Source organism: Oncorhynchus kisutch, linkage group LG3 (assembly GCF_002021735.2).
Source record: "Oncorhynchus kisutch isolate 150728-3 linkage group LG3, Okis_V2, whole genome shotgun sequence".
NCBI lineage: Eukaryota > Metazoa > Chordata > Actinopteri > Salmoniformes > Salmonidae > Oncorhynchus > Oncorhynchus kisutch.
In genome coordinates this window covers 44,311,293-44,337,709 of record NC_034176.2, presented here as the reverse complement: position 1 = coordinate 44,337,709, position 26,417 = coordinate 44,311,293, and the positions used below count along the sequence as shown (strand labels likewise).

At 42.4% G+C, this 26,417-nt stretch overlaps 1 protein-coding gene across 1 annotated transcript in view; it reads left to right on the top strand.

Moving 5' to 3' along the window:
* The window catches only part of nf2a (NF2, moesin-ezrin-radixin like (MERLIN) tumor suppressor a), a 59,720-nt gene that overhangs the window by 10,273 nt on the left and 23,030 nt on the right, over positions 1-26,417 (top strand). Inside the window, exons 5-13 of the mRNA XM_020475527.2 lie at positions 3,548-3,616; positions 4,341-4,423; positions 4,984-5,059; positions 13,442-13,576; positions 13,887-13,961; positions 15,010-15,123; positions 15,336-15,458; positions 15,891-16,108; positions 26,181-26,286. Coding sequence (XP_020331116.1) covers positions 3,548-3,616; positions 4,341-4,423; positions 4,984-5,059; positions 13,442-13,576; positions 13,887-13,961; positions 15,010-15,123; positions 15,336-15,458; positions 15,891-16,108; positions 26,181-26,286 — 999 coding nt within the window. The remainder of the gene's footprint in view (positions 1-3,547; positions 3,617-4,340; positions 4,424-4,983; positions 5,060-13,441; positions 13,577-13,886; positions 13,962-15,009; positions 15,124-15,335; positions 15,459-15,890; positions 16,109-26,180; positions 26,287-26,417) is intronic.

Genomic DNA, 26,417 nt, shown 5'->3' with positions numbered 1-26,417 from the left:
ATGAATACACAGGCCAAAACACTATTCGGATTTCCTTATCACTGTAATCTAGTAGAGGTAATTTCCTTTATGTCCCATTCTACACACAGCCTAAATTATAGGTACTGAACCATTTACAGGAGAATAATAAAAGTAGCATATAGGATCCAACCCTATTCAGCTATGATTTTTACCACTCAGAATACAGAATGGATATGACAATGGGGCCAGCACAGAACGTAATACACCCTTACTACAATCTACTTTCTGATCTTCTTGACTTCTTATCTGGTAAACTGCTACTGTATGTCAAGAAAAGAGCCCCAATTAGGGGTTAGTGTACTCCAGTAAAATAAGGTCTGGTTTAGATTAAAAACTACTGCCCTGCGTCCCTGTTCATAGAGGCATGAGAGCCTAGTCAGTGGTAGAATTGGCACTTTATTGGCCCAAACACCCACAGATCCACAAGGTTAAGCTTACTCTTGGACAGTAATTAGTAATTTTTTTGTTTGTTGCATTGACTCATTGTGTCTTCTAACTGTCCAAGAATAGGATCCAAAGTGGTGACATGACCAAGGAGCAATTGAAATTTGAATGTTTACAAAGAGAGATGAAAATGGACAAACTTAAGGGTGTGCAATGTGTAGGCCCACTGAGTGTACATTCTGAACCTTGTTTGAAGTCACTAGGTCACATGAACAAGGAGCTATTGAAATTAAAAAAAAAAAAAAAATTAAAATAGTGCGAGATGTAATTCGACAAAAAAAAGTGTGTGCAATGTGTGTCTATGCCATCGGGTTAGCTACAACCAGTTTTGAACGTTTTAGGAGTAATGGTTAAAGAGCTATTGAAATTTGAAAAATGTGATTTGTCACTATGTTGACGGTCCCTAACTGCTGTTGGTGGACGTAAGGAAAACTATAGGCGAATATTTGTTGAATATCCAACCTGAAACTGTCGTTACCTCGGTGTATACCTCGGTGTATACCTCGGTGTAGACTCCTTGCCGTTCCTCAAATTATAACGTGTTAGTTGCTTACTGGACCCTGGCAATCGGTGAAATGTTAATTAGCTAATGATCCAACCACTTTCTGTTAACTAATGTTTTCCCTCTACAGTATGTGGTTCATTTTGAGGATGAGATAATTAGATGAAAATGAGGCGTTGCATGTTAAACAAGTTGATTCAGGGATCAAGTGTAGCTGCCAGGAGCTGGGCCTGGCTTAAGCTATATGCCACTATTGAGATGAAAGGAACATCACACACTTTCCCTCTTTCTCACTTTTGTTGGCACATTGTAGAACCTATGTCCACAGGCAGAAAGTGTACAGTGTAATAATGTGCAGTGTAGCCCAAAGATATTGTTTTTGTTGTTGAACTTGACAGTAATGTGTGTGAGGGGGGGATTATAATTTTTTTTTACTCAGTGAACGTTATGTTTGCACACATGTAGACTTGGGCACTTGACCAATGTCAACTATAGTGGCCACTATAATAGAGCAAAAATAGAATGCCTGTTTGTTTCATTTTATTTCTATTTGAAGATTTTTTTTCTCCCTCAAGTGCAATATTTATGTGTGGTCACAAGCGTTCTATTATAAAGGCTGTCATGGCTAATTGCAAATTAGTGTATTGTTTTTTTTTCTTCCTCAAGACCTAAGTGTCATTTGCAGTAGGTCTAGGCAACGAAGAACATTGGATTGCTTTCTTTACATTTTTTTTTTAGCTGTGAGTTAACATGAACCACTTTTTATTTTACACACAGAGACTGATCATGTAGATCATATTCTTTGTTGTCTATTTAGTTAAAACATGCATTTCCCCCTAGCAGGGATTTCTTTTTGCATGTTTCAGTGCAAAAAACAAAGTGTCACCTTTTTGGGCCCTCAGCATTTTGTATCCCTGAAATTGTTTAATATTATAATTATTTACAAATCGATACTTGGAGTCTAAATAATATTGCGATATGTAACTACATCGATTCCCCCACCCCCCACGTGTGTGTGGAATGAGATGAGGAAAATGAGGGCGAAGTGAGTGGGGGAAAGACAAGTGATTCTAACTGGCATGGTTTAACCTATAGGCAGGTTGCGTTAAGGGCAATCGTACAGACTTAGATTTAAGATCTGTAGTCTGATTTCAATGACAGCAGATACCACTGAACATCATAAGCAGTGGAAAGCGTAATTGACATGCAAGAGATGGAGAGCGATTGAAGGAGGGTAGACTGAAAAAGGGTTTATAGGAAGCAGAAAGGCTTGTGTATTTGTTGGTGTGTATGTGCATGCACGTATGTGTGTGTAGGCTAAAGTATCATCCTGCTAGGCAGTGCAGGATAGACTCGTGTTTGGTATTCAGCGGGGCACCTCGCTCCAGAGACATGTTGACAGGGAGTTTCAAGCAACTGCTGCTTAAAAACAAAACGCAGGAAGTTGCCTGGCCAGGCATCCACTCACTGGCTGTAGGTAGAGCAGGTGTAGCAGAAGAAGAATAGAGGGAGTGGGGTAGCGAGTGGAGAGAGTGTGACACACCAGGCAGCCTGCAATGTAACCCCACTGTGTGAATAGAATACAGTACACAGAATTGGTCTGAGATACGATCGACCAGTTATTACTAGTCTGCTCTGGCAGGTGACATCGATGATTTGATAAATTGGCATATAAAAGGGATTCTTGTCAATTGAATGTCTTGTAATTCAAGGTTTAGAATTGAAATACAGTAACAACACACCCTCCTATACAACAACCAACAGTATCCAACACACTTCCAAAACTACTACTGTGTCCTTTTTCTGAATGATGATGAATTTGCCATTAACCATGATTCCCTAGTTACCAGGTAGAAACTCAGTTCCAACTGATGAAAGCTAAATGGTCAGTATCTATTATTTAAATTGAACCTTTATTTAACTAGGCAAGTCGGTTTAGAACAAATTCTTATTTACAATGATGGCCTACCGGGGAACTGTTCAGGGGCAGAACGACAGATTTTTACCTTGTCAGCTCGGGGATTCTATCCAGAAACCTTTCGGTTACTGGCCCAACGCTCTAACCACTAGGCTACCTGCCGTTATCATCAGGTCCCATCAGTTTCTGGTCCATACACACATTTTATACCCATTTCCTTTGGCCTTTTTGTACCAGCCCTGAAACTGTGTTCCTGACACAGTGCATACACATAAACAAACACTGCATTATAAAGGAACTACCACAGTTGTCTCTAGCCCGGGGGCGGTAATTTTTGTGTCACCACTGAAGGTATTTGACATTCCCTTCTCTCGTCCATTGTTATTCCTCTCTCATTTGTGAACCATATCTTAATGACATTATGTAATGTCACCATTTCCTGACGACCAGGAAGGGGTGTGTGTGTGTGCTGCAAGTAAATTAGTCTGTGTGTTGATGGAAGACCTGACCCTGTTCATTTTGACCGATTCATCTCTCATCTTACGACTGTGACTTTATCACATCATAAACTTCATAAAAGGATAGAGATATATTATCTCTGTTGGCTGTTATCCTGGTCTGACCATTTCCTTTTAACTGCTTTTGCTCTCTTGACTTTGCAGTATGGAGACTATGACCCCAATGTCCACAAACTAGGCTTTCTGGCTCAAGAGGAACTCTTACCAAAGAGGGTGAGTGACTGCCATTAGTCTTTTAGCTGCAATACATAAGCACCATCGTAGTAGTTTTAATTTCTGCCAGAAATGGTAAGGACATTATCAATGACGGTGATAACGTTACCGTCATTGGCGCAGTGGCTTAACCACTGGCGCAGTGGTTAAGGGCGCTGTACTGCAGCGCCAGCTGTGCCATCAGAGACTCTGGGTTCGCGCCCAGGCTCTGTCGTACCCGGCCGCGACCGGGAGGTCCGTGGGGCGACGCATAATTGGCCTAGCGTCGTCCGGGTTAGGGAGGGCTTGGCCGGTAGGGATGTCCTTGTCTCATCGCGTACCAGCGACTCCTGTGGCGGGCCGGGCGCAGTGCGCGCTAACCAAGGTTGCCAGGCGCACGGTGTTTCCTCCGACACATTGGTGCGGCTGTCTTTCGGGTTGGATGCGCGCTGTGTTAAGAAGCAGTGCGGCTTGGTTGGGTTGTGTATCGGAGGACGCATGACTTTCAACCTTCGTCTCTCCCGAGCCCATACGGGAGTTGTAGCGATGAGACAAGATAGTAGCTACTAAAACAATTGGATACCACGAAATTGGGGAGAAAAAGGGGTAAACATTTTTTTTTTTTAAATAACGTTTTCCTTGGATTTCCTGGAACACGTACAAAACACGTTTCTGTTATTGTACTGCATATATTTTGAATAAACGTTTGAGTGATTGTTGTGACTACCTATCCTCTGTTTTTTAGGTCATCAACCTTTACCAAATGACAGCAGAGATGTGGGAGGAGAGAATCACTTCTTGTTATGCTGAGCATAGAGGGAGGACAAGGTAAGGCTGCAATGTCATATACCTGTCTAGGAATAAAGGGTCTGTCTTCACTGATTCCCTATGACAGTTTCCAGTGCTTAGGAGTTTTTTCCTTCCTTGCTTGTATTTGCCAGCCACATCAAAAGAACATCAGATAAAAGTGAAACGAGTGTCAACGTTGTGTTTTTTGTCAAAGTATGCAAATGTTGTTTCTTGCTGGAGATGACCCAGAAGAAGAGTCAGGTCTGACAACCTAGAAGGAGAAAAAAGCTAATTAATTAACTTTCATCACGACATTACAACTGGCTGTTTGAAGTTGCAGCAGAATATGTTTATCTGCCTAAACCACATAGTGTGACTTCAAGTGCATTCAGGGAATTACTCTCTACGTTAGTGTGAAACACCCTGCTGATGTTGAATCAGGTGTGCTTGTGCGGGGCTACAGTAAAAATGTGTACTGTTAGGGGTACTGGAGTTGGGAACCACTGCTCTATTACACGTGATGATGCATGAGTCAGAAAGAGGTCTCTCTCTCATTGACACATGATGTTCTGATCTCGTCTTCTCTTCTCCTGACACAGGGAAGATGCTGAGATGGAGTACTTAAAAATAGCTCAGGACCTGGAGATGTACGGCATCAATTACTTTCCCATCAGGGTGAGCCTGAACATTTTCTGCTTGTTTCCAATCAAAGAGAGAGGTGTTAAGCCCATACAATAAGCCCATAGAAACGTTAGAAGGGTTAAGCTCATGGAAAGTTATGATCAACATCATCCTGGATGATTCATCCATCAGTAAGCCAATAAAAAGCTACAGTGCCTTGCGAAAGAAAGTATTCGGCCCCCTTGAACTTTGTGACCTTTTGCCACATTTCAGGCTTCAAACATAAAGATATAAAACTGTATTTTTTTGTGAAGAATCAACAAGTGGGACACAATCATGAAGTGGAACGACATTTATTGGATTTTTCAAACTTTTTTAACAAATCAAAAACTGAAAAATTGAGCGTGCAAAATTATTCAGCCCCTTTACTTTCAGTGCAGCAAACTCTCTCCAGAAGTTCAGTGAGGATCTCTGAATGATCCAATGTTGACCTAAATGACTAATGATGATAAATACAATCCACCTGTGTGTAATCAAGTCTCCGTATAAATGCACCTGCACTGTGATAGTCTCAGAGGTCCGTTAAAAGCGCAGAGAGCATCATGAAGAACAAGGAGCACACCAGGCAGGTCCGAGATACTGTTGTGAAGAAGTTTAAAGCCGGATTTGGATACAAAAAGATTTCCCATGCTTTAAACATCCCAAGGAATACTGTGCAAGCGATAATATTGAAATGGAAGGAGTATCAGACCACTGCAAATCTACCAAGACCTGGCCGTCCCTCTAAACTTTCAGCTCATACAAGGAGAAGACTGATCAGAGATGCAGCCATGAGGCCCATGATAACTCTGGATGAACTGCAGAGATCTACAGCTGAGGTGGGAGACTCTGTCCATAGGACAACAATCAGTCGTATATTGCACAAATCTGGCCTTTATGGAAGAGTGGCAAGAAGAAAGCCATTTCTTAAAGATATCCATAAAAAGTGTTGTTTAAAGTTTGCCACAAGCCACCTGGGAGACACACCAAACATGTGGAAGAAGGTGCTCTGGTCAGATGAAACCAAAATTGAACTTTTTGGCAACAATGCAAAATGTTATGTTTGGCGTAAAAGCAACACAGCTCCTCACCCTGACCCCGCATCCCCACTGTCAAACATGGTGGTGGCAGCATCATGGTTTGGGCCTGCTTTTCTTCAGCAGGGACAGGGAAGATGGTTAAAATTGATGGGAAGATGGATGGAGCCAAATACAGGACCATTCTGGAAGAAAACCTGATGGAGTCTGCAAAAGACCTAAGACTGGGACGGAGATTTGTCTTCCAACATGACAATGATCCAAAATATAAAGCAAAATCTACAATGGAATGGTTCAAAAATAAACATATCCAGGTGTTAGAATGGCCAAGTCAAAGTCCAGACCTGAATCCAATCGAGAATCTGTGGAAAGAACAAATGCTCTCTATCCAACCTCACTGAGCTCGAGCTGTTTTGCAAGGAGGAATGGGAAAAAATGTCAGTCTCTCGATGTGCAAAACTGATAGAGACACCCCAAGCGACTTACAGCTGTAATCGCAGCAAAAGGTGGCGCTACAAAGTATTAACTCAAGGGGGCTGAATATTTTTGCACGCCCAATTTTTCAGTTTTTGATTTGTTAAAGTTTGAAATATCCAATAAATGTCGTTCCACTTCATGATTGTGTCCCACTTGTTGTTGATTCTTCACAAAAAAATATAGTTTTATATCTTTATGTTTGAAGCCTGAAATGTGGCAAAAGGTCACAAAGTTCAAGGGGGCCGAATACTTTCGCAAGGCACTGTATTATCCTCAAATGAAGAAATAAGATGAAAGTTGAATCCTATATTAATTTGTACTTCAGGAGGTTGTAGTATAACATATCTGGATCCTAATATAGTGGGATTTGATTTAAGCTTTATAAAAGTAATCTCAGCACCGAGAACCAAATCTAACAGTCTGTCAATGAGTGACGACTATGAAAAGTGACCATGGTTTACTGCAGTATTACTACTTCATCATGATGTTCTTTTAAAGGGATAATCCACCCCAAACAGTGTTAAATTACACTTTGGGGGAAAAAATGTGGGGATGTTTAATTTTGTCATTATAACAAGGTTGGTAGCAACATGTGGAAATCTGTTGTAGCTCAAGTCTACTACAAAACCAACAATGCAATGCTCTATTTGGGCTTGCTAGCTAGCTAGCTAGCAAATGTAGTTACACACAATAATACCAGTCAATATCAGTATATGAAGTACACTGAACAAAAATATAAATATAAATGTCATTAGTAAAAATAAGAGCCAGAAATGTTAAAATGTGTCTTACATTTTTTTGCCCAAATTTGTTTACATCCCAGTTAGTGAGCATTTCTCCTTTGCCAAGATAATCCATCCACCTGACAGGTGTGGCATATCAAGAAGCTGATTAAACATGATCTTTACACAGGTGCACCTTGTGCTGGGGACAATAAAACACCACTCTGAAATGTGCATTTTGTCACACACACGTTGCCACAGATGTCTCAAGTTCTGAGGGAATGTGCAATTGGCATGCTGACTGCAGGAATGTCCACCAGAGCCGTTGCCAGCGACTTAATGTGAATTTCTCTACCGTAAGCCACCTCCAATATCGTTTTTAGAGAATTACATCCAACCTGTCTCACAATCACAGATCACATGTAACCATACCAGCCCAGGACCTCCACCTCCGGTTCCTTCACCTGCCGGAATGTCTGAAAGCAGCCACTTGATTCAACTGTGGGTTTGCACAACTGAAGAATGTCTGCACAAACTGTCAGAAACCGTCTCAGGGAAGCTCATCTAAGTGCTTGTAGTCACCAAGGTCTTGACCTGACAATAGAGATACCGTGATGAAATACTGAGGCCTATTGTCGTGCCATTCATCCACCGCCATCTCCTCATGTTTCAGCATGATAACGCACGGCACCATGTTGTGAGGATCTGTACACATTTCCTGGGAGCTGAAAATGTCTCAGTTCTTCCATGGCCTGCATACTCACCAGACATGTCACTCATTGAGCATGTTTGGATCGATGCGTACGACAGTGTGTTCCAGTTCCTGCCAATATCCAGCAACTTCGCAGCCATTTAAGAGGAATTGGACAACAATCCACAGGCCACAATCAACAGCCTGATCAACTCTGTGAAGGAGATGCATGAGGCAAATGGTAGTCACACCAGATTCTGATTAGTTTTCTGATCCATGCCCCTGCTTATTTTTTTTAAGGTATGTGACCAACAGATCAATCAATCAAATGTATTTATAAAGTCCTTTTTACATCAGCCAATGTCAGAAAGTGCTATACAGAAACCCAGCCTAAAACCCCAAACAGCGAGCAATGCAGACGTTGAAGCACGCATATCTGTGTTCCTATTCATGTGAAATCCATAGATTAGGGCCTCATGAATTTATTTAAATTGACTGATTTCCTTATATGAACTGTAACTCAGTAAAATCTTTGAAATTGTTGTATTTTCAATTTTTTTTCAGTGTAGAAACGTAACATGCAAACAATTTCAAAGATTTTTCTGAAACACGGGACCAGCAGTTTACATGTTGCATTTATATTTTTGTTCAGTGTTGCAAGCTAGCTATAAAATCGCTTAAACAAACTGCACTATCAATTTAGGAGTCTATCAGAGTTCTACTTGCAGTTTGCTCTGACCAGAGCGATTGCAGTATGCTGCTATGGCAAGAGGGGCCCTTTCCCACATTTCCCACAGACACACAGGGTGCATTGCTAGATGGTGCATTGCTAGATGGTGCATTGCTAGATGGTGCATTGCTAGATGGTGCATTGCTAGATGGTGCATTGCTAGATGGTGCATTGCTAGATGGTGCATTGCTAGATGGTGCATTGCTAGATGGTGCATTGCTAGATGGTGCATTGCTAGATGGTGCATTGCTAGATGGTGCATTGCTAGATGGTGCATTGCTAGATGGTGCATTGCTAGATGGTGCATGGTCTGCGCATGCTCTGAGGACGCGGCTGGGGATGCCGTCTGGGCCTGCATCCTTGCGAGGGTTAACACGTTTAAATGTTTCACTCACGTTGGCTGCAGTGAAGCAGAGCCCGCAAGTTTTGGTAGCGGGCGGTGTCAGTGGCACTGTATTGTCCTCAAAGCGAGCAAAGATATTGTTTAGTCTGTCTGGGAGCAAGACATCGTGGTCCGCGACGGGGCTGGTTTTTCTTTTGTAGTCCGTGATTGACTGTAGACCCTGCCACACACCTCTCGTGTCTGAGCCGTTGAATTGCGACTCTACTTTGTCTCTATACTGACGCATAGCTTGTTTGATTGCCTTGTGGAGGGATTAGCTACACTGTTTATATTCGGTCATGTTTCCGGTCACCTTGCCCTGATTAAAAGCAGTGGTTGGCCCTTTCAGTTTTGCGTGCATGCTGCCATCAATCCACGGTTTCTGATTGGGGAAGGTTTTAATAGATGCTGTGGGTACAGCATCACCAATGCACTTGCTAATATACTCGCTCACCGAATCAGCGTATTCAGCCACGTTGTTGTTCGACGCTATCCGGAAAATATCCCAGTCCACGTGATCGAAATAATCTTGAACCGAGGAATCCGATCGGTCAGACCAGCTTTGAACAGACCTGAGCGCGGGTGCTTCCTGTTTTAGTTTTTGTCTAAAGGCTGGGAGCAACAAAATGGAGTCGTGGTCAGCTTTTCCGAAAGGAGTGCGGGGGTGGGCCTTATATGCGTCGCGGAAGGTAGAATTACAATGTTCCATGGTTTTGCCAGCCCGGGTAGAGCAATCGATATGCTGATAGAATTTAGGGAGCCTTGTTTTCAGATTGTCCTTGTTAAAATCCCCAGCTACAATACATGCAGCCTCAGGATATGTGGTTTCCAGTTTACATTGAGTCGAATTAAGTTCTTTCGGGGCTGTCTGTGTCTGCTTGGGGAGGAATATACACTACTGTGCATGATCGAAGAGAATTCCCTTGGTAGATAATGAGGTCGGCATTTGATTGTGAGGAATAACAGAACATGGCCAAGATGTTCAAACGTTCATAGATGACCAGCATGGTTGGATAATAATAATCAGTGGTTGTAGAGGGTGCAACCTCAGGAGTAAATGTCAGTTGGCTTTTCATAGCCGATCATTCAGAGTTAGAGACAGCAGGTGCGGTAGAGAGAGAGAGTGTCGAAAACAGCAGGTCCGGGACAAGGTAGCATGTCCGGTGAACAGGTCAGGGTTTCATAGCCGCAGGCAGAACAGTTGAAACTGGAGCAGCAGCACAACCAAGTGGACTGGGGACAACAAGGAGTCATCAGGCCAGGTAGTCCTGAGGCATGGTCCTAGGGCTCAGGTCCTCTGAGAAAAAGAGAGAGGGAGCATACTTAAATTCACACAGGACACCGGATAAGACAGGATAAATACTCCAGATATAACAGACTGACCCTAGCCCCCGACACAAATTATTGCAGCATAAATACTGGGGGCTGACCGGAGGGGTCAAGAAACTGTGGCCCCATCTGACAATACCCCCAGACAGGGCCAAACAGGCAGGATATAACCCCACCCACTTTGCCAAAGCACAACCCCACACCACCCCAAGGGATATCTTCAACCACCAACTGACTACACTACAAATCGGAAGGATAGGTTGGAGAACGTCCATGTAATGCTTCTTAGGTTAGCAGTAAAACCTTAATCAGCCCTAGTCTTAACAGGAAGTCAGTGTAGAGGCTAGCACTGGAGTAATATGATATTTTTTTTTGGTGCTAGTCAAGATTCTAGCAGTAGTGTTTAGCACCAACTGAAGTTTATTTAGTGTCTTAGCATCTCTGTTTTGTCCGAGTTTAAAAGTAAAATATTTACCGCCATCCACTTTCTTATGTCTGAAACACAGGCTTCCAGGGAGGGGCAATTTTGGGGCTTCACCTTGTTTCATCGAAATGTACAGCTGTGTATTGTCCGCATGGCAGTGAAAGTTAACATTATGTTTCCGAATGACATCACCAAGAGGTAAAATATATAGTGAAAACACTAGTGGTCCTTAAACGGAACCTTGAGGAACACTTGACATTTACAGTTGATTTGTCAGAGGACATACCATCCAGAGACAACCATATCTTTCCGATTGATAAGATCTAAACCAGGCCAGAATTTGTCCGTGTAGACCAGTTTGGGTTTCCAATCTCTACATAAGAATGTGGTGATCGATGGTTTCAAAAGCAGCACTAAGGTCTAGGAGCATGAGGACAGATGCAGAGACTTGGTCTGACGCCATTTAAAGGTCATTTACCACCTTCACGCGTGCAGTCTCACTGCTATGATGGGGTCTAAAACCAGACCGAAGCATTTCATATACATTGTTTGTCTTCAGGAAGGCAGTGAGTTGCCGTGCAACAGCTTTTTCAAAACTTAGATAGTTTTTTAAATATTTTCTGGGTTAAGGTTTGGCTTTTTCAAGAGACGCTTTATTACTGCCACTTTTAGTGAGTTTGGTACACATCCGGTGTATATGGAGCCATTTATTATGTTTGACATAGGAGGGCCAAGCACAGGAAGCAGCTCGTTCAGTAGTTTAGTTGGAATAGGGTCCAGTATGCAGCTTGAAGGTTTAGAGGCCATGATTATTTTCATCAATGTGTCAAGGGATATAGTACTAAAAAACTTGTGTCTCCCTTGATTCTAGGTCCTGGCAATGTTGTGCAGGCTCAAGACAACTGAGCTTTGGAGAAATACGAGGATTTAAGAGGAGTCCGTAATTTGCTTTCTAATGATCATGATCTTTTCGTCAAAGAAGTTCACAAATTTATCACAGCTAAAGTGAAAGCCATACTCTCTCCGGGAATGCTGCTTTTTTGCTAGCTTTGCGACAGTATCAAAAATACATTTAGGTTCTTATTCTCCTCAATTAAGTTGGAAAAATAGGATGATCGAGCAGCATAAATGGGATGAAATAAGCTTGTTTCTCAGAAGTTTAGCATAGGTTGTGCACTTAGTTTAGCATAGGTTGTGCACTGCAAACAATGTGTCCACTCTGACAATGATAACGGGAAGTCTGGAATAATATTGAATGCATTAACAGAAATGACTGTAACCATAGTAACAAACATTGTAGATTAGGAATTAACGGTAAATGTACAACTGGGAATTGATATACACTAACAATCAAACGCAAATAACACAATGAAATTATGAAACAATTTAGGTGCACAAATTGGCAGGAGAGAGCGCATTCTGGAGTAAGAAGGGCATTGTGCATCTGAGTGCATGGTCAATCCGACGTCTGCATTGGCCATGGAGCATTTATGGTGATATGGCCTCAGCAGAAGTCAGGGCATTCGTACTTCCTGCGTTTCGTTGAGCAGTGCAGAGCTGTTGTCAAGGAAGTGAGTTTGTGTTTCTACCGTCAACCATTCATGTCAATGTGGAGCTATACAGAGTTGTTACAAAATTTGGGAGTCTCGTGGCGATGCGGTATGGAGTTCGATTTGGCTTCTCGAGACTCTGCAATTGCGTCACATGGAGCCGAATTTTCGGATCAAGCATAAATCGGCTTTTAGTCTAGGCCTCCACAATGGATTAGTTCACTGAGATGGGCACAAATAAATACACACATATAGTGTGTTGCGCAGTAACACAATCTCGGTCGACTAACAGACTAACGATCAAACAATCGACCAGTCGACTAATTGGGGTCAGCCCTAAACACGTCATTCTATTTATCGTTATTGCATCAATTGAATGCAATCTGGATTTTTTTCCATATTGCCCAGCTCTATAATTAATTGAGTTGCCAGCAGTGGAGGCTCCTGAGGGGAGGACAGCTCACAATAATATCTGGAACGGAGTGATTGGAATGGCATCAAACACATGGTAACCCTGTGTTTGATGCATTTGATACCGTTCTACTCCAGTCATTACCACAAGCTCTTTCTCCCGAATTATGGTGCCACCAACCTCCTGTGGTTGCCAGGCTGTGCCACTGCCACTACTGCCTGTCGGATAGATAGACACGAGTGTAGAACAGTCAACAAAGAAAGTAGAGCAGTCAACAAAGAGCACTACTTTGTAACGCCGCTGGTATTTATTAGCGTAAAGGAGAGTAATGAATTGTCTGTCAGAAAGACAAACACACTAGAGAAGTCTGGTAATCTCACAGCTACTGAGGGCTTTGTTTACTCTTCTCATTCACCACCTAAAACTTCCTGGAAAATACTGGAAAGTGTTACTAAGTCATTGATTTGGAATAAATAAATTACATGGAATTAAATGTTCTTTATTAGGGTCATTGTAAGTAATTTGTTCTTAACTGACTTGCCTAGTTAAATAAAAGGATACATAAAAATAGGGTGTGTGGGTAACTTTCTTTGTTTCATCCTCGCTTTCTTCATTCGTCACTCTGTTCTTTTATTTCCCCCAGAACAAGAAAGGAACAGATCTCCTGCTGGGAGTGGATGCCTTGGGTCTACATATCTACGATCCAGACAACAAGTTAACCCCCAAATGTTCCTTCCCCTGGAATGAGATTCGCAACATCTCCTACAGCGACAGAGAGGTACTGGATCGTTACTACTCCTACAGCCTCTGAAATTGGACCAGGATTGGGATCAGTTCCATTTCAATCCAGTCAACTCAGGAATTAAACAGCAATTCAAATGTAATGTAGTTTACTTTCTGAGTTGACTGAATTTAAATGGAATTGACCCCAACCCTGAATCGAACAAGTCTGTTTTTACAGTTTGTGTGACTTCTTACCCTAACCCTAACCCTATATAGGGAACTACATTTTAGGGAATAGGATGCTATTTTGGACAGATTCATTTTTTTTTTAGGTTTTAATGTGTCTTGTCGTCTTTCTGATTAAGTTTGCCATAAAGCCTCTGGACAAGAAAACAGACGTGTTCAAGTTCAACTCCTCCAAGTTGAAGGTTAACAAGTTGGTGAGTACAGTGATGACAACGAAACATGCTTTTTTGTTGTTGTTGACTGTATTATGTGAGAGCTAGATTCTTGCTTTTAAAGGCCCAGTGCTTGATTTTGAAACTTGATTTCCTGTCTTTTCTACACTGAATGTACAAAACTCTTTCCATGACATAGCTTTCACCTGGATTCACCTGGTCAGTCTATCCCTTATTGATGTCACATGTTAAATACACTTCAATCAGTGTAGATGAAGGGGAGTATTTTTAAGCCTTGAGACATGGATTGTGTATTTGTGCCATTGAGGGTGATTTGGCAAGCCAAAATATTTAAGTGCCTTTGAACAGGGTATGGTAGTAGGTGTGAGGTGCACTGGTTCGTGTCAAGAACAGCAACGCTGCTGAGTTTCACGCTCAACAGTTTCTTGTGTGTATCAAGAATGATCCACCACCCAAAGGATATCCAGCCAACTTGATATCCAGCCAACTTGTGGGAGGCGTTGGAGTCAATATGGGCCAGCATCCCTGTTAAACGCTTATGACACCTTGTAGAGTCCATGCCCTGATGAATTGAGGCTGTTCTGAGGGCAAAAGGCAGGGTGCAACTCAATATTAGGAAGGTGTTCATAATGCTTTGTACACTCAGTTTATATTTCCACACTATAAGGGTTGGAATAATACTATGATATTCTGAAAATGTTGATACTGCCCTTTTAGTGTAAGAGCTGTTTGAAAAGACGGCCTGAAATATCAGCCTGTTTTGTTGGGATTTAGCTTTGGCCTGCCTGGTGACCTCAAATTAGTTAATAGACCAATACGAAAGAGTTCCCAACCTCTCTGCCAATAATAGACAGTTTTCAGTTTCCCCATCCCCACCCATGCCACTCTCTTGCTTGAGAAATGTATTTTTGCTAAGAAGCATTTAAAATATATATATATATATTTTTTAATTCAAAACAATCACAGTAAGGTACTTTGTTGTTACCCAGAAATGATTTGATTATTGAGATGAAAATGGCTGCATTGGACCTTGAAGTGTACTTAAACTCACCTAATTGTTCCTCTCTAGATCCTGCAGCTGTGCATGGGGAACCATGACCTGTTCTTGCGGAGGAGGAGGGTGGACTCTCTAGAGGTGCAACAGATGAAGGCCCAGGCCCGAGAGGAGAGGGCCAGGAAACGGGTATGAGCAATGGAGGCTGAGTCGTTGGAAGAGACATGGTGGTTTACCACCCCTACGGTCTCTGTGCTCCTCTTTCTGCCCTTACAGCTGCAGCTTTTGTACCCCTTGTTCCTCATTACCTTTGTCCTCTGTCTCTTTGTGATCCTGACTATGTCCCTCTTGGTCAAACCTGTAACCTGCTCACGCCCCCACCTCTCTCTGTCTGTGTCTAGGTGGAGAGGCAGCGGTTAGAGAGGGAGAAGCACCTGAGAGAGGTGGCAGAGAGAGCCAGAGATGATCTGGAAAGGAGACTGATACAGCTACAGGATGAAGCCCACATGGCCAATGACGCTCTGGTAAGAACAGTGGGGTGTTCCTAGACCCAGACACATCTCATATATAAATAGATGTTTTACTTGGAAAGGGGATGGTTTACCCAGGAATTTTGGGTCCTGATGCTTAAAGATTGTTAATCAAAATAATGTAGTTTTTGTAATCGTTCTGCTATGGCACAACATGTGGTTAATGATTTGTGTGTCTTACTCTCTTACCCTCCCTCCTTCCCTCCCTCTTACTGCTTTCAGATGAGACAGTAGGCCCACGTAGCTGCTTTATGAATGTTTGTGAACTGCATTTGAAATGCTTATGAAGGCCTTGTCTCTTTCCATCCCTCTATGTAGCTGCATAGTGGGGAGACAGCAGACCAGCTGAGGAGGAGGCTAAACTGCTTTACAAATGTTTATTAACTTCTATGAACATGTTATGTCTGTTTCTGTCCCCCTCTCTAGCTTCGTTCTGAGGAGACAGCAGATCTCCTGGCTGAGAAGGCCCAGATAGCTGAGGAGGAAGCGACGCTGCTGTCCCAGAAGGCTAGTGAGGCCGAGGCCGAAATGCAGCGTATCAAGGTGACAGCCATCCGCTCAGAGGAGGAGAGGAGAATGATGGAGCAGAAGATGCTGGAGGCGGAGATGATGGCCCTCAAGATGGCTGATGAGTCAGAGAGGAGGTGAGTCGAATGGATGGTCCCGTGTGCCTCAGTTGGTAGAAAATGGCCCTGTATGCACTCACTACTCTGGATAAGAGCGTCTGCTAAATTACAAAATTGTAAAGTAAAATAAAATGTTTCTCAACTTCAATTTATTTTCTTTGGGTGAAAAATAGCACAACAAGATGTGCATTGGATGTAGAGAACAACCAATATGGGTTTTTAACCTCTAGTGACACCCCATACCGGATCCGGGAGCGTAATCATCGACTGACACTAATTAGCATAACGCAACGGACATAAATATTACTAGAAAATATTCCTATTCATGAAAATCACAAGTAAAATATATTGAGACACAGCTTAGCCTTTTGTTAATCACCCTGTCATCTCAGATTTTCAAAATATGCTTTACAGCCAAAGCAAGACAAGCATTTGTGTATGTTTATTGATAGCCTAGCATAGCATTATGTCCAGCTAGCAGCAGGTAACTTGGTCACGAAAATCAGAAAAGCAATCAAATTAAATCGTTTACCTTTGATGAGCTTCGGATGTTTTCACTCACGAGACTCCCAGTTAGATAGCCAATGTTCCTTTTTTCCAAAAATATTATTTTTGTAGGCGAAATAGCTCCATTTGTTCTTCACGTTTGGCTGAGAAATCGATCGGAAATTGCGGTCACGAAAACGCCTAAAAATATTCCAAATTAGCTGCATAATATCGACAGAAACATGGCAAACGTTGTTTAATATCGATCCTCAAGGTGCTTTTCAAATATCTATTCGATATATATATATATATATATATATATCCACCGGGACAATTGGTTTTTCAGTAGGACCGATTGGAAAAATGGCTACCTCTGTATTTTACGCAAGAATCACTCTGAGAGCCATCAGGTGACCACTTACACAATGTAGCCGCTTACTGGTTTTCTTCAACATAAATGCGTAAACTACGTCACAATGCTGTAGACACCTTGGGGAATACGTAGAAAAAGTCATCTGGTTGATAGCCCATTCACTGCTCAATAGGGACGCATTGGAACGCAGAGCTTTCAAAACAGGAGGCACTTCCGGATTGGATTTTTCTCAGACTTTCGCCTGTAATATCAGTTCTGTTATTCTCACAGACAATATTTTTACAGTTTTGGAAACTTTAGAGTGTTTTCTATCCTAAGCTGTCAATTATATGCATATTCTAGCATCTTGTCCTGACAAAATATCCCGTTTACTTTGGGTACGTTATTTTTCCAAACATGAAAATACTGCCCCCTAGTCACAACAGGTTTTAAGGGCAGGTACTGATTTTTGGGGACAAGGGGGCAAATGGCAGATATTTTATGATGATAATAAATATAATTAAACATTTTTTTAAACATTTTGATGGTAAATTTTTCCAGAGACAGACATGTATGCATTAACAAATCAATAATACAACCAATTTTGGTTGCATTAATAAATCAATAATACAACCCATTTTGACTTTCTTTTTTTTTACAATGTAACAACATATTGGTAAATCTCATGATAAACTGGGTAAATCAAGGTGGCATAGGCCTACTCACAATACAGGTGAATTCATATTCAATAGGACTGTGTGCATGCAGTGAGTTATTGAGGTCGTTTTGGCTTATTTCAGTCTATGGGGCTACAGATGACAAATTACAAATAATCGGTGTTCCTTTTAATTTGGGACTATGTTAGGCCTACTGATCAACACTTTAGAGGAAAACTAAGTCACTTCTGTGAAAGAGAAAAGACACCACTTGTTAATCCCTTGGCTCAGCAAGGGAAAGTTGTGGATAATCAGCTTTGAAATTAGTATATTTAGCATTATTAGCTTTCAGTTTTAGGGTAGTGAACTGATGTTAGCGTCATAACAATCAAAGTTAGCTTTATGAATGCTGAATTTTGTTAACCTAGCTAGTTAGCAAGCAAGCTACCGGTATGTTGCTTTGTGAAGTGCTGCAGCCTGTATGGACATTGTTTTGCCTAACAGCAGTGTTGTGTTCGAGATCACCTAAAGACTGATTCAAGACCAGAGCAAATCAAGTCTGAGTGAAGACCGGAGGGGGACAAGGGGTCCGTGACCAGAAAAATGCATCCAATTCAAGAGTGTGCTTGCAATTTAGTAAAATCACCATAAGAGTTCAAAATGTATAAGTAGTTCTGTGTTCGTATTTCAGAAATGTTTTTTGTAATGGTTGTTTTTGTATTACAATTGGGAGCGACTGGCTTATTATGTCAGAGTTTATGGACTGCTTGTCCTTTATCATAATGTTGTGTGTGACTGCTATCTTTCCATCGCCCATATGTAGTGGTGCCTGGAGAAGTGGGTATACTCAAATGAACAAAAAGTTCTCAAACTGCCCGCCCAGCGAAGGATTTAAATGTTTTAACTTAAAAAAAATATATATATAGATTTTTCTGATTTTCATTCAAAACAAAACCAATGAAAAAAAAAAAAGTGGGTACATACGGTTTATACCTGAGTATGGCCTCAACTACACCACTGGCCCTTTGCGTTTTATAAAAAGCACTCCTACATGAGTGCGCTGGTATTAGTTGCTGTCTTCAGAATCGAGTACATGAAGGCCTGTAGGTTCGCCACTGCGAACGTGTATAATAGATATAAAGGCTGTGAAGATAATGTTTCAAGAAAGGAGAGTATATATTTGGCCTGGTAAGTGGTTTTATGCGCTGATTAAATGGAAGCTGATTGAGATTTTTACTCACTGTCCGAGACTGAGTCAAGATCGAGTACAAATGTATCCGACACACTCAATATGTGGTCTCGAGACTAGACTCGAGTACAACACTGCCTAACAGTAAATTAATTAATACTTTCTACATTCTATGGGGCATTATTAAAGTGTGCTACATTTATATTCATCATGAGTGGGTAGCTGGGCAAGCAGCCCAGAGGTTCCTCGAGGACAGGCTAACTAGCAATGAGTTGCTCCGGAGGAGCTCTGCAGGAGTTTCACACGAGGCAAGTGCGCTGGCACTATAAAGGGGAGATCAGCTGCGCCAATACTCAAGGGCCGATAGGCTAATACGGCCATAGGCTAATACGGCCATAAATATCGTCCCGACCGATTATTGGTCATCTAATTGGATCCCCAAAAAATGAAAAGAAAAACAAAGTTGAACACATGCTTTCAATGTGGTGCTCAATGGTAAAACAGTTTAACGTTTAGCCAGACTTTTGTTGTGAAGTTAGATTAAGTTTAAATTTGAGTGTTTTGTTGTGATACGAGCAGGGCTTTCACTCTCATGGGTGCAAGGCATAGCCAGGGCCCCCTCCTGTGTAAAATCTTATTCAGTATGGGCAATCGCTACCTGATTTACAGAGTATTGCTTTTTTTGTTGTAATACCCTCTATTCTTGTGACCATTTTTTAAAAAGCGATATGACATGTTTTTTGGGGGGCCCTTTGCATTGGCTGCCATAGGTGCGGCGCACCCATTTAAGTTCCGCCCCTGGACACATGCACGCTATTGGTGCGTGGGCCAGATGTTTGTTCACACCCTCCCACAATTGCTAATAACCCATCCGTAACCTCCTGACTGCTGTATGTGATGAAGTTGTTTTAAAGTGTTGCCTAATTTAGATATGTTCCTGCTTATCATTTTGGTAGACTGTTAGTTAACTTGTCTATAATTAGATAAATGCAGCTTCTCTTCTGTCATTGTACACCTAGTCTACAAAACATTAAGAACCTCTGCTCTTTCCATGAGACTGACCAGGTGAAAGCTATGGTCTCTTATTGATTTCACTTGTTAAATCCACTTCAAACAGTGTAGATGGATTTTTAAGCTTTGAGACAATTGAGAAATGGATGATGTGCCATTCAGAGTGTGAGTGGGCAAGACAAAAGATTTAAGTGACTTTGAACGGGCTATGGTAGTAGGTGCCAGGCGCAGCGGTTTGTGTGAAGAACCGCAACGCTGACGGGTATTCACACAACAGCTTCCCATGTGTATCAAGAATGGTCCACCACCCAAAGAACATCTAGCCAACGTGTGGGAAGCATTGGAGTCAACATGGGCCAGCATTCCTATGGAATTCTTTTGAGACTTTGTAGAGTCCATACCCTGACAAATTGAGGCTATTCTTAGGGAATAAGGGGAGTGCAACTCAATATTAAGAAATCATTCTTAATGTTTTGTACACTCAGTGTATGTTGCCCTAGAAGACTAAATAAACCGTTGCTCACCGGAAGGTAATAAATGATCAAATGTCAACTAGATGTCAGCTCTCCTTTTGCAGCGCAAAGACATTTAGGGACCGGGGAGAAAATGCAATAACCCAACAACAAAAAATATGGTAAAGATTTTCTGTGCAAAATGTCCAAATGCCATCAGTTGGACCGGTTATAAGTAAATAGAAAGCTGTGAAAACAACGTAACACGTTTCTGATTAGATTTCAGTTCAGTTTGGATGCATATTTGCGGCTCTCGAGTGGCGTAATGGTCTAAGGCACTGCATCTGTGCTAGAGGCGTCATTACAGACCCTTGTTCGATTCTAGGCTGTATCACAACCGGCCGTGATTGGGAGTCCCATAGGGCAGCGCACAATTTTTATTTTATTTCACCTTTATTTAACCAGGTAGGCAAGTTGAGAACAAGTTCTCATTTACAATTGCGACCTGGCCAAGATAAAGCAAAGCAGTTCGACACATACAACAACACATGGAGTAAAACAAACATACAGTCAATAATACAGTAGAAACAAGTCTATATACGATGTGAGCAAATGAGGTGAGATAAGGGAGGTAAAGGCAAAAAAAGGCCATGGTGGCAAAGTAAATACAATATAGCAAGTAAAACACTGGAATGGTAGATTTGCAATGGAAGAATGTGCAAAGTAGAAATAAAAATAATGGGGTGCAAAGGAGCTAAATAAATAAATAAATAAATAAAATAAAATAAATACAGTAGGGAAAGAGGTAGTTGTGTGGGCTAAATGATAGATGGGCTGTGTACAGGTGCAGTAATCTGTGAGCTGCTCTGACAGCTGGTGCTTAAAGCTAGTGAGGGAGATAAGTGTTTCCAGTTTGAGAGATTTTTGTAGTTTGTTCCAGCCATTGGCAGCAGAGAACTGGAAGGTGAGGCGGCCAAAGAAAGAATTGGTTTTGGGGGTGACCAGAGAGATATACCCGCTGGAGCGCGTGCTACTGGTGGGTGATGCTATGGTGACCAGCGAGCTGAGATAAGGGGGGACTTTACCTAGCAGGTCTTGTAGATGACATGGAGCCATTGGGTTTGGCGACGAGTATGAAGCGAGCGCCAGCCAATGAGAGCGTACAGGTCGCAATGGTGGGTAGTATATGTGGCTTCGGTGACAAAACGGATGGCACTGTGATAGACTGCATCCAATTTGTTGAGTAGGGTATTGGAGGCTATTTTGTAAATGACGTCACCGAAGTCAAGGATTGGTAGGATGGTCAGTTTTACAAGGGTTTGTTTGGCAGCATGAGTGAAGGATGCTTTGTTGCGAAATAGGAAGCCAATTCTAGATTTAACTTTGGATTGGAGATGTTTGATGTGGGTCTGGAAGGAGAGTTTACAGTCTAACCAGACACCTAGGTATTTGTAGTTGTCCACGTATTCTAAGTCAGAGCCGTCCAGAGTAGTGATGTTGGACAGGCGGGCAGGTGCGGGCAGCGATCGGTTGAAGAGCATGCATTTAGTTTTTACTTGTATTTAAGAGCAATTGGAGGCTACGGAAGGAGAGTTGTATGGCATTCAAGCTTGCCTGGAGGGTTGTTAACACAGTGTCCAAAGAAGGGCCCGAAGTATACAGAATGGTGTCGTCTGCGTAGAGGTGGATCAGAGACTCACCAGCAGCAAGAGCGACATCATTGATGTATACAGAGAAGAGAGTCGGTCCAAGAATTTAACCCTGTGGCACCCCCATAGAGACTGCCAGAGGTCCGGACAACAGACCCTCCGATTTGACATACTGAACTCTATCAGAGAAGTGGTTGGTGAACAAGGCGAGGCAATCATTTGAGAAACCAGGGCTGTCGAGTCTGCCGATGAGGATGTGGTGATTGACAGAGTCAAAAGCCTCGGCCAGATCAATGAATACGGCTGCACAGTAATGTTTCTTATCGATGGCGGTTAAGATATCATTTAGGACCTTGAGCGTGGCTGAGGTGCACCCATGACCAGCTCTGAAACCAGATTGCATAGCAGAGAGGGTATGGTGAGATTCGAAATGGTCGGTAATCTGTTTGTTGACTTGGCTTTCGAAGACCTTAGAAAGGCAGGGTAGGATAGATATAGGTCTGAAGCAGTTTGGGTCAAGAGTGTGTCCCCCTTTGAAGAGGGGGTTGACCGCAGCTGCTTTCCAATCTTTGGGAATCTCAGACGACACGAAAGGTCGAACAGTAATAGGGGTGGCAACAATTTCAGCAGATCATTTTAGAAAGAAAGGGTCCAGATTGTCTAGCCCGGCTGATTTGTAGGGGTCCAGATTTTGCAGCTCTTTCAGAACATGAGCTGACGGGATTTGGGAGAAGGAGAAATGGGGAAGGCTTGGGCGAGTTGCTGTGGGGGGTGCAGTGCTGTTGACCGGGGTAGGGTAGGGTAGGGGTAGCCAGGTGGAAAGCATGGCCAGCCGTAGAAAAATGCTTGTTGAAATTCTCAATTATAGTGGATTTATCAGTGGTGACAGTGTTTCCTATCTTCAGTGCAGTGGGCAGCTGGGAGGAGGTGTTCTTATTCTCCATGGACTTTACAGTGTCCCAGAACTTTTTTGAGTTAGTGTTGCAGGAAACTAGCCTTTGCTTGAAAAAGCTAGCCTTGGCTTTTCTAATTGCCTGTGTATATTGGTTTCTAGCTTCCCTGAAAAGCTGCATATCACGGGGGCTGTTCGATGCTAATGCAGAATGCCATAGGATGTTTTTGTGTTGGTTAAGGGCAGTCAGGTCTGGGGTGAACCAAGGGCTATATCTGTTCCTGGTTCTACATTTCTTGAATGGGGCATGCTTATTTAAGATGGTTAGGAAGGCATTTAAAAAATAAAAATAACCAGGCATCCTCTACTGACGGGATGAGATCAATATCCTTCCAGGATACCCCGGCCAGGTCGATTAGAAAGGCCTGCTCGCTGACGTGTTTCAGAGAGCGTTTGACAGTGATGAGTGGAGGTCATTTGACCGCTGACCCATTACGGATGCAGGCAATGAGGCAGTGATTGCTGAGATCTTGGTTGAAGACAGCAGAGGTGTATTTAGATGGCAAGTTGGTTAGGATGATATGAGGGTGCCCGTGTTTACGGCTTTGGGGAGGTACCTGGTAGGTTCATTGATCATTTGTGTGAGATTGAGGGCATCAAGCTTAGATTGTAGGATGGCTGGGGTGTTAAGCATGTTCCAGTTTAGGTCGCCTAGCAGCACGAGCTCTGAAGATAGATGGGGGGCAATCAGTTCACATATGGTGTCCAGAGCACAGCTGGGGGCAGAGGGTGGTCTATAGCAGGCGGCAACAGTGAGAGACTTGTTTTTAGAAATTTTTAAAAGTAGAAGTTCAAATTGTTTGGGTACAGACCTGGATAGTAGGACAGAACTCTGCAGGCTATCTTTGCAGTAGATTGCAACACCGCCCCCTTTGGCAGTTCTATCTTGTCTGAAAATGTTATAGTTAGGGATGAACATTTCAGAATTTTTGGTGGTCTTCCTAAGCCAGGATTCAGACACAGCTAGAACATCTGGGTTGGCAGAGTGTGCTAAAGCAGTGAATAAAACACACTTAGGGAGGAGGCTTCTAATGTTAACATGCATGAAACCAAGGCTATTACGGTTACAGAAGTCATCAAAAGAGAGCGCCTGGGGAATAGGAGTGGAGCTAGGCACTGCAGGGCCTGTATTCACCTCTACATCACCAGAGGAAAAGAGGAGGAGTAGTAAAAGGGTACGGCTAAAAGCAATTGGTCGTCTAGAACGTCTGGAACAGAGAGTTAAAAGGAGGTTTCTGTTTCAATTGGCCCAGCGTCGTTAGGGTTTGGCCGGGGTAGGCCGTCATTGTAAATAAGAATTTGTTCTTAACTGACTTGCCTGTTTAAATAAAGGTAAAAAAAAAATATCTACAGATATTTTGTGCTTTAACGATGGCACCTCTTCAGACGGTACTTAACTCCGCATTCTCGCAAAATGCCGAAATAATAAATCATATTTCATATTCACATAGTGTATAATTTTACTGCAAGAAATGCTTAATTCTGCAGGAGTTAATATTAAGACTGTGACAGAAAAGTCCATCACTGGCCGCAGGCAGCGTTTGGTACACTAACACACACACACTCATCGCCCCCTCCCTGCTCAGTTATCAGGTACGTTAGCAATGTGGGTCGACACAGCGAAGTTAACTTCTATCTTAGTACATACATTACACACTTTATTCTTACCTCCAGTAACAGTTTGTTATAGTATAAACAATATACAGACAAGCGTTCATGTTTTATTTAAGCAATGTTTATTGTACTTATCAATGTTATGATGAGCACGCTGTTTGTTTCTGTTCCTCTCTCTCCGTCTCTGTAGCTTCCGGGTATGCTGAGATAAGGACCAGAGCTATGGCAATCGGGTTGGCTTTGTAGTGCCTGTCCCGAATGGCTCGTTTATGGGAATGGGCGTGTTGGAAGACACCGTGTCAGTAGTGATGGGATTTTGTAAATGTGTTATATTGTATCATGATAAACAGATTTCAAAGGTGCAATGTATATAGTTCATATGTTTAGCTGAGTGAAAAAAATGTAGGCTCGGATGTTGGTAATTGCTTAATTAATTAAAGTGTTTGGTATGTTCTGATGGGAGGAGTTTCCCCTACAAAAGTAACCTCAGTTCAAAGGGAGGGCCATTTTGATTGAGCTGTTGTTGGGTCAGCATTGTTTTTAAGCTGTCCCATAATGTATATGTTCGGTGGCAGTACTGTTTTTCTCTTATGTAATCACTATGTAAAGAAACACCCTTGCGGCTCTGCAATCGTTTTAATTTGATAGCGGTTCTATTTTTCCGTTTAGCCTTCTGGCCTACTCTACACGACAAAGACGGAGTTTATCGACCTACAGTTGGTTTCCAGATTTCAGTTTCCATTTAACCCGTCTGAACAGTACGCTACTGTTCCCTTGACGTGTAATAGGTGTCACGCCTACCCCTGCTCCCTCCTGGGCTTGATGTCGCCAGTCTACTACTAGTCCTGGCAACTAGTCCTGGCAACCCACATTGCATACCTGGCAATCATTGCTCACACCTGCTCCCCATCGTTAAGTACACCTGGGCTTCATCACCACCCTGATTACTCTCCATTCATATAGCCCTCACCAACCTCAGTCATCAGGCAGTATTAGTTCTGTTTTCATGTAACGATCTATGTTCGTTATTATTCAACTCACCATCTGCTTCCTTACTCCCTGCGTCGTCATTACAAATAGGCCTATTTTGAAGTCCCCGTCTTGTGACTGTCAAATGTGTATAGCGTCTCACAAATTACACAACACTGCTATCATCCTCCTTTTCCACTTCACCAAATTTTCCCAAACTTTTCTCTCTCCATTCTCTTTATTTTTAACTCTCCATTTCACAGCTTTTCTCTCATTAAATTAAACTCTGACGTTGTCCTTTTTGTCTCAGTGGATCGACTTAAACTTTCTGCCTGTTCTCAAAAGTGATTGGCGTGTAGGCTATTTGGTGCAGGTAAAGTTAGGCCCTGAAGCATGGACTTAAGCACTAATGCCAGATAGCCTTAAAATAATGAAAGAACCTCAATGTAGCCTATAGATATAAATTGCACAAGAATGATTTATGGATTTAAAAAAAATGGATTATCTTTATTCAACCCACCCGCCCTTCACCCACACAGTATTTCATGATCCTAAACCCATCCGCCCCACGGGTACTGCAGGTTATGATTACTTGCATTACTCTCATAAATACAGAGTAAATAGAATGTGTGTAATGAAGAAATGATAATTGCATGGTTAAAAAAAAGTGTACATGCAATGCCTCTATATAAATCGTCTTATTTATTTCAGCCTCTTGCTGACCCCCTCTCTCCCCCTCTCCCTCCCTGCCTCCTTTCAGGGCAATGGAGGCTGACCAGCTGAAGCAGGACTTGCAGGAAGCCAGGGACTCTGAAAGGAGGGCCAAACACAAGCTGCTAGAGATCACCAGCAAGTCTACCTACTCGGTAAAAGCCTGGATACACACAGGCACACATGTTTGTGCGCTCGCGAGTACACACACACACACACACACACACACACACACATTCACAAAAATGTGATTGCATAAGGGCAGGCAACACACATATCCTCCTAC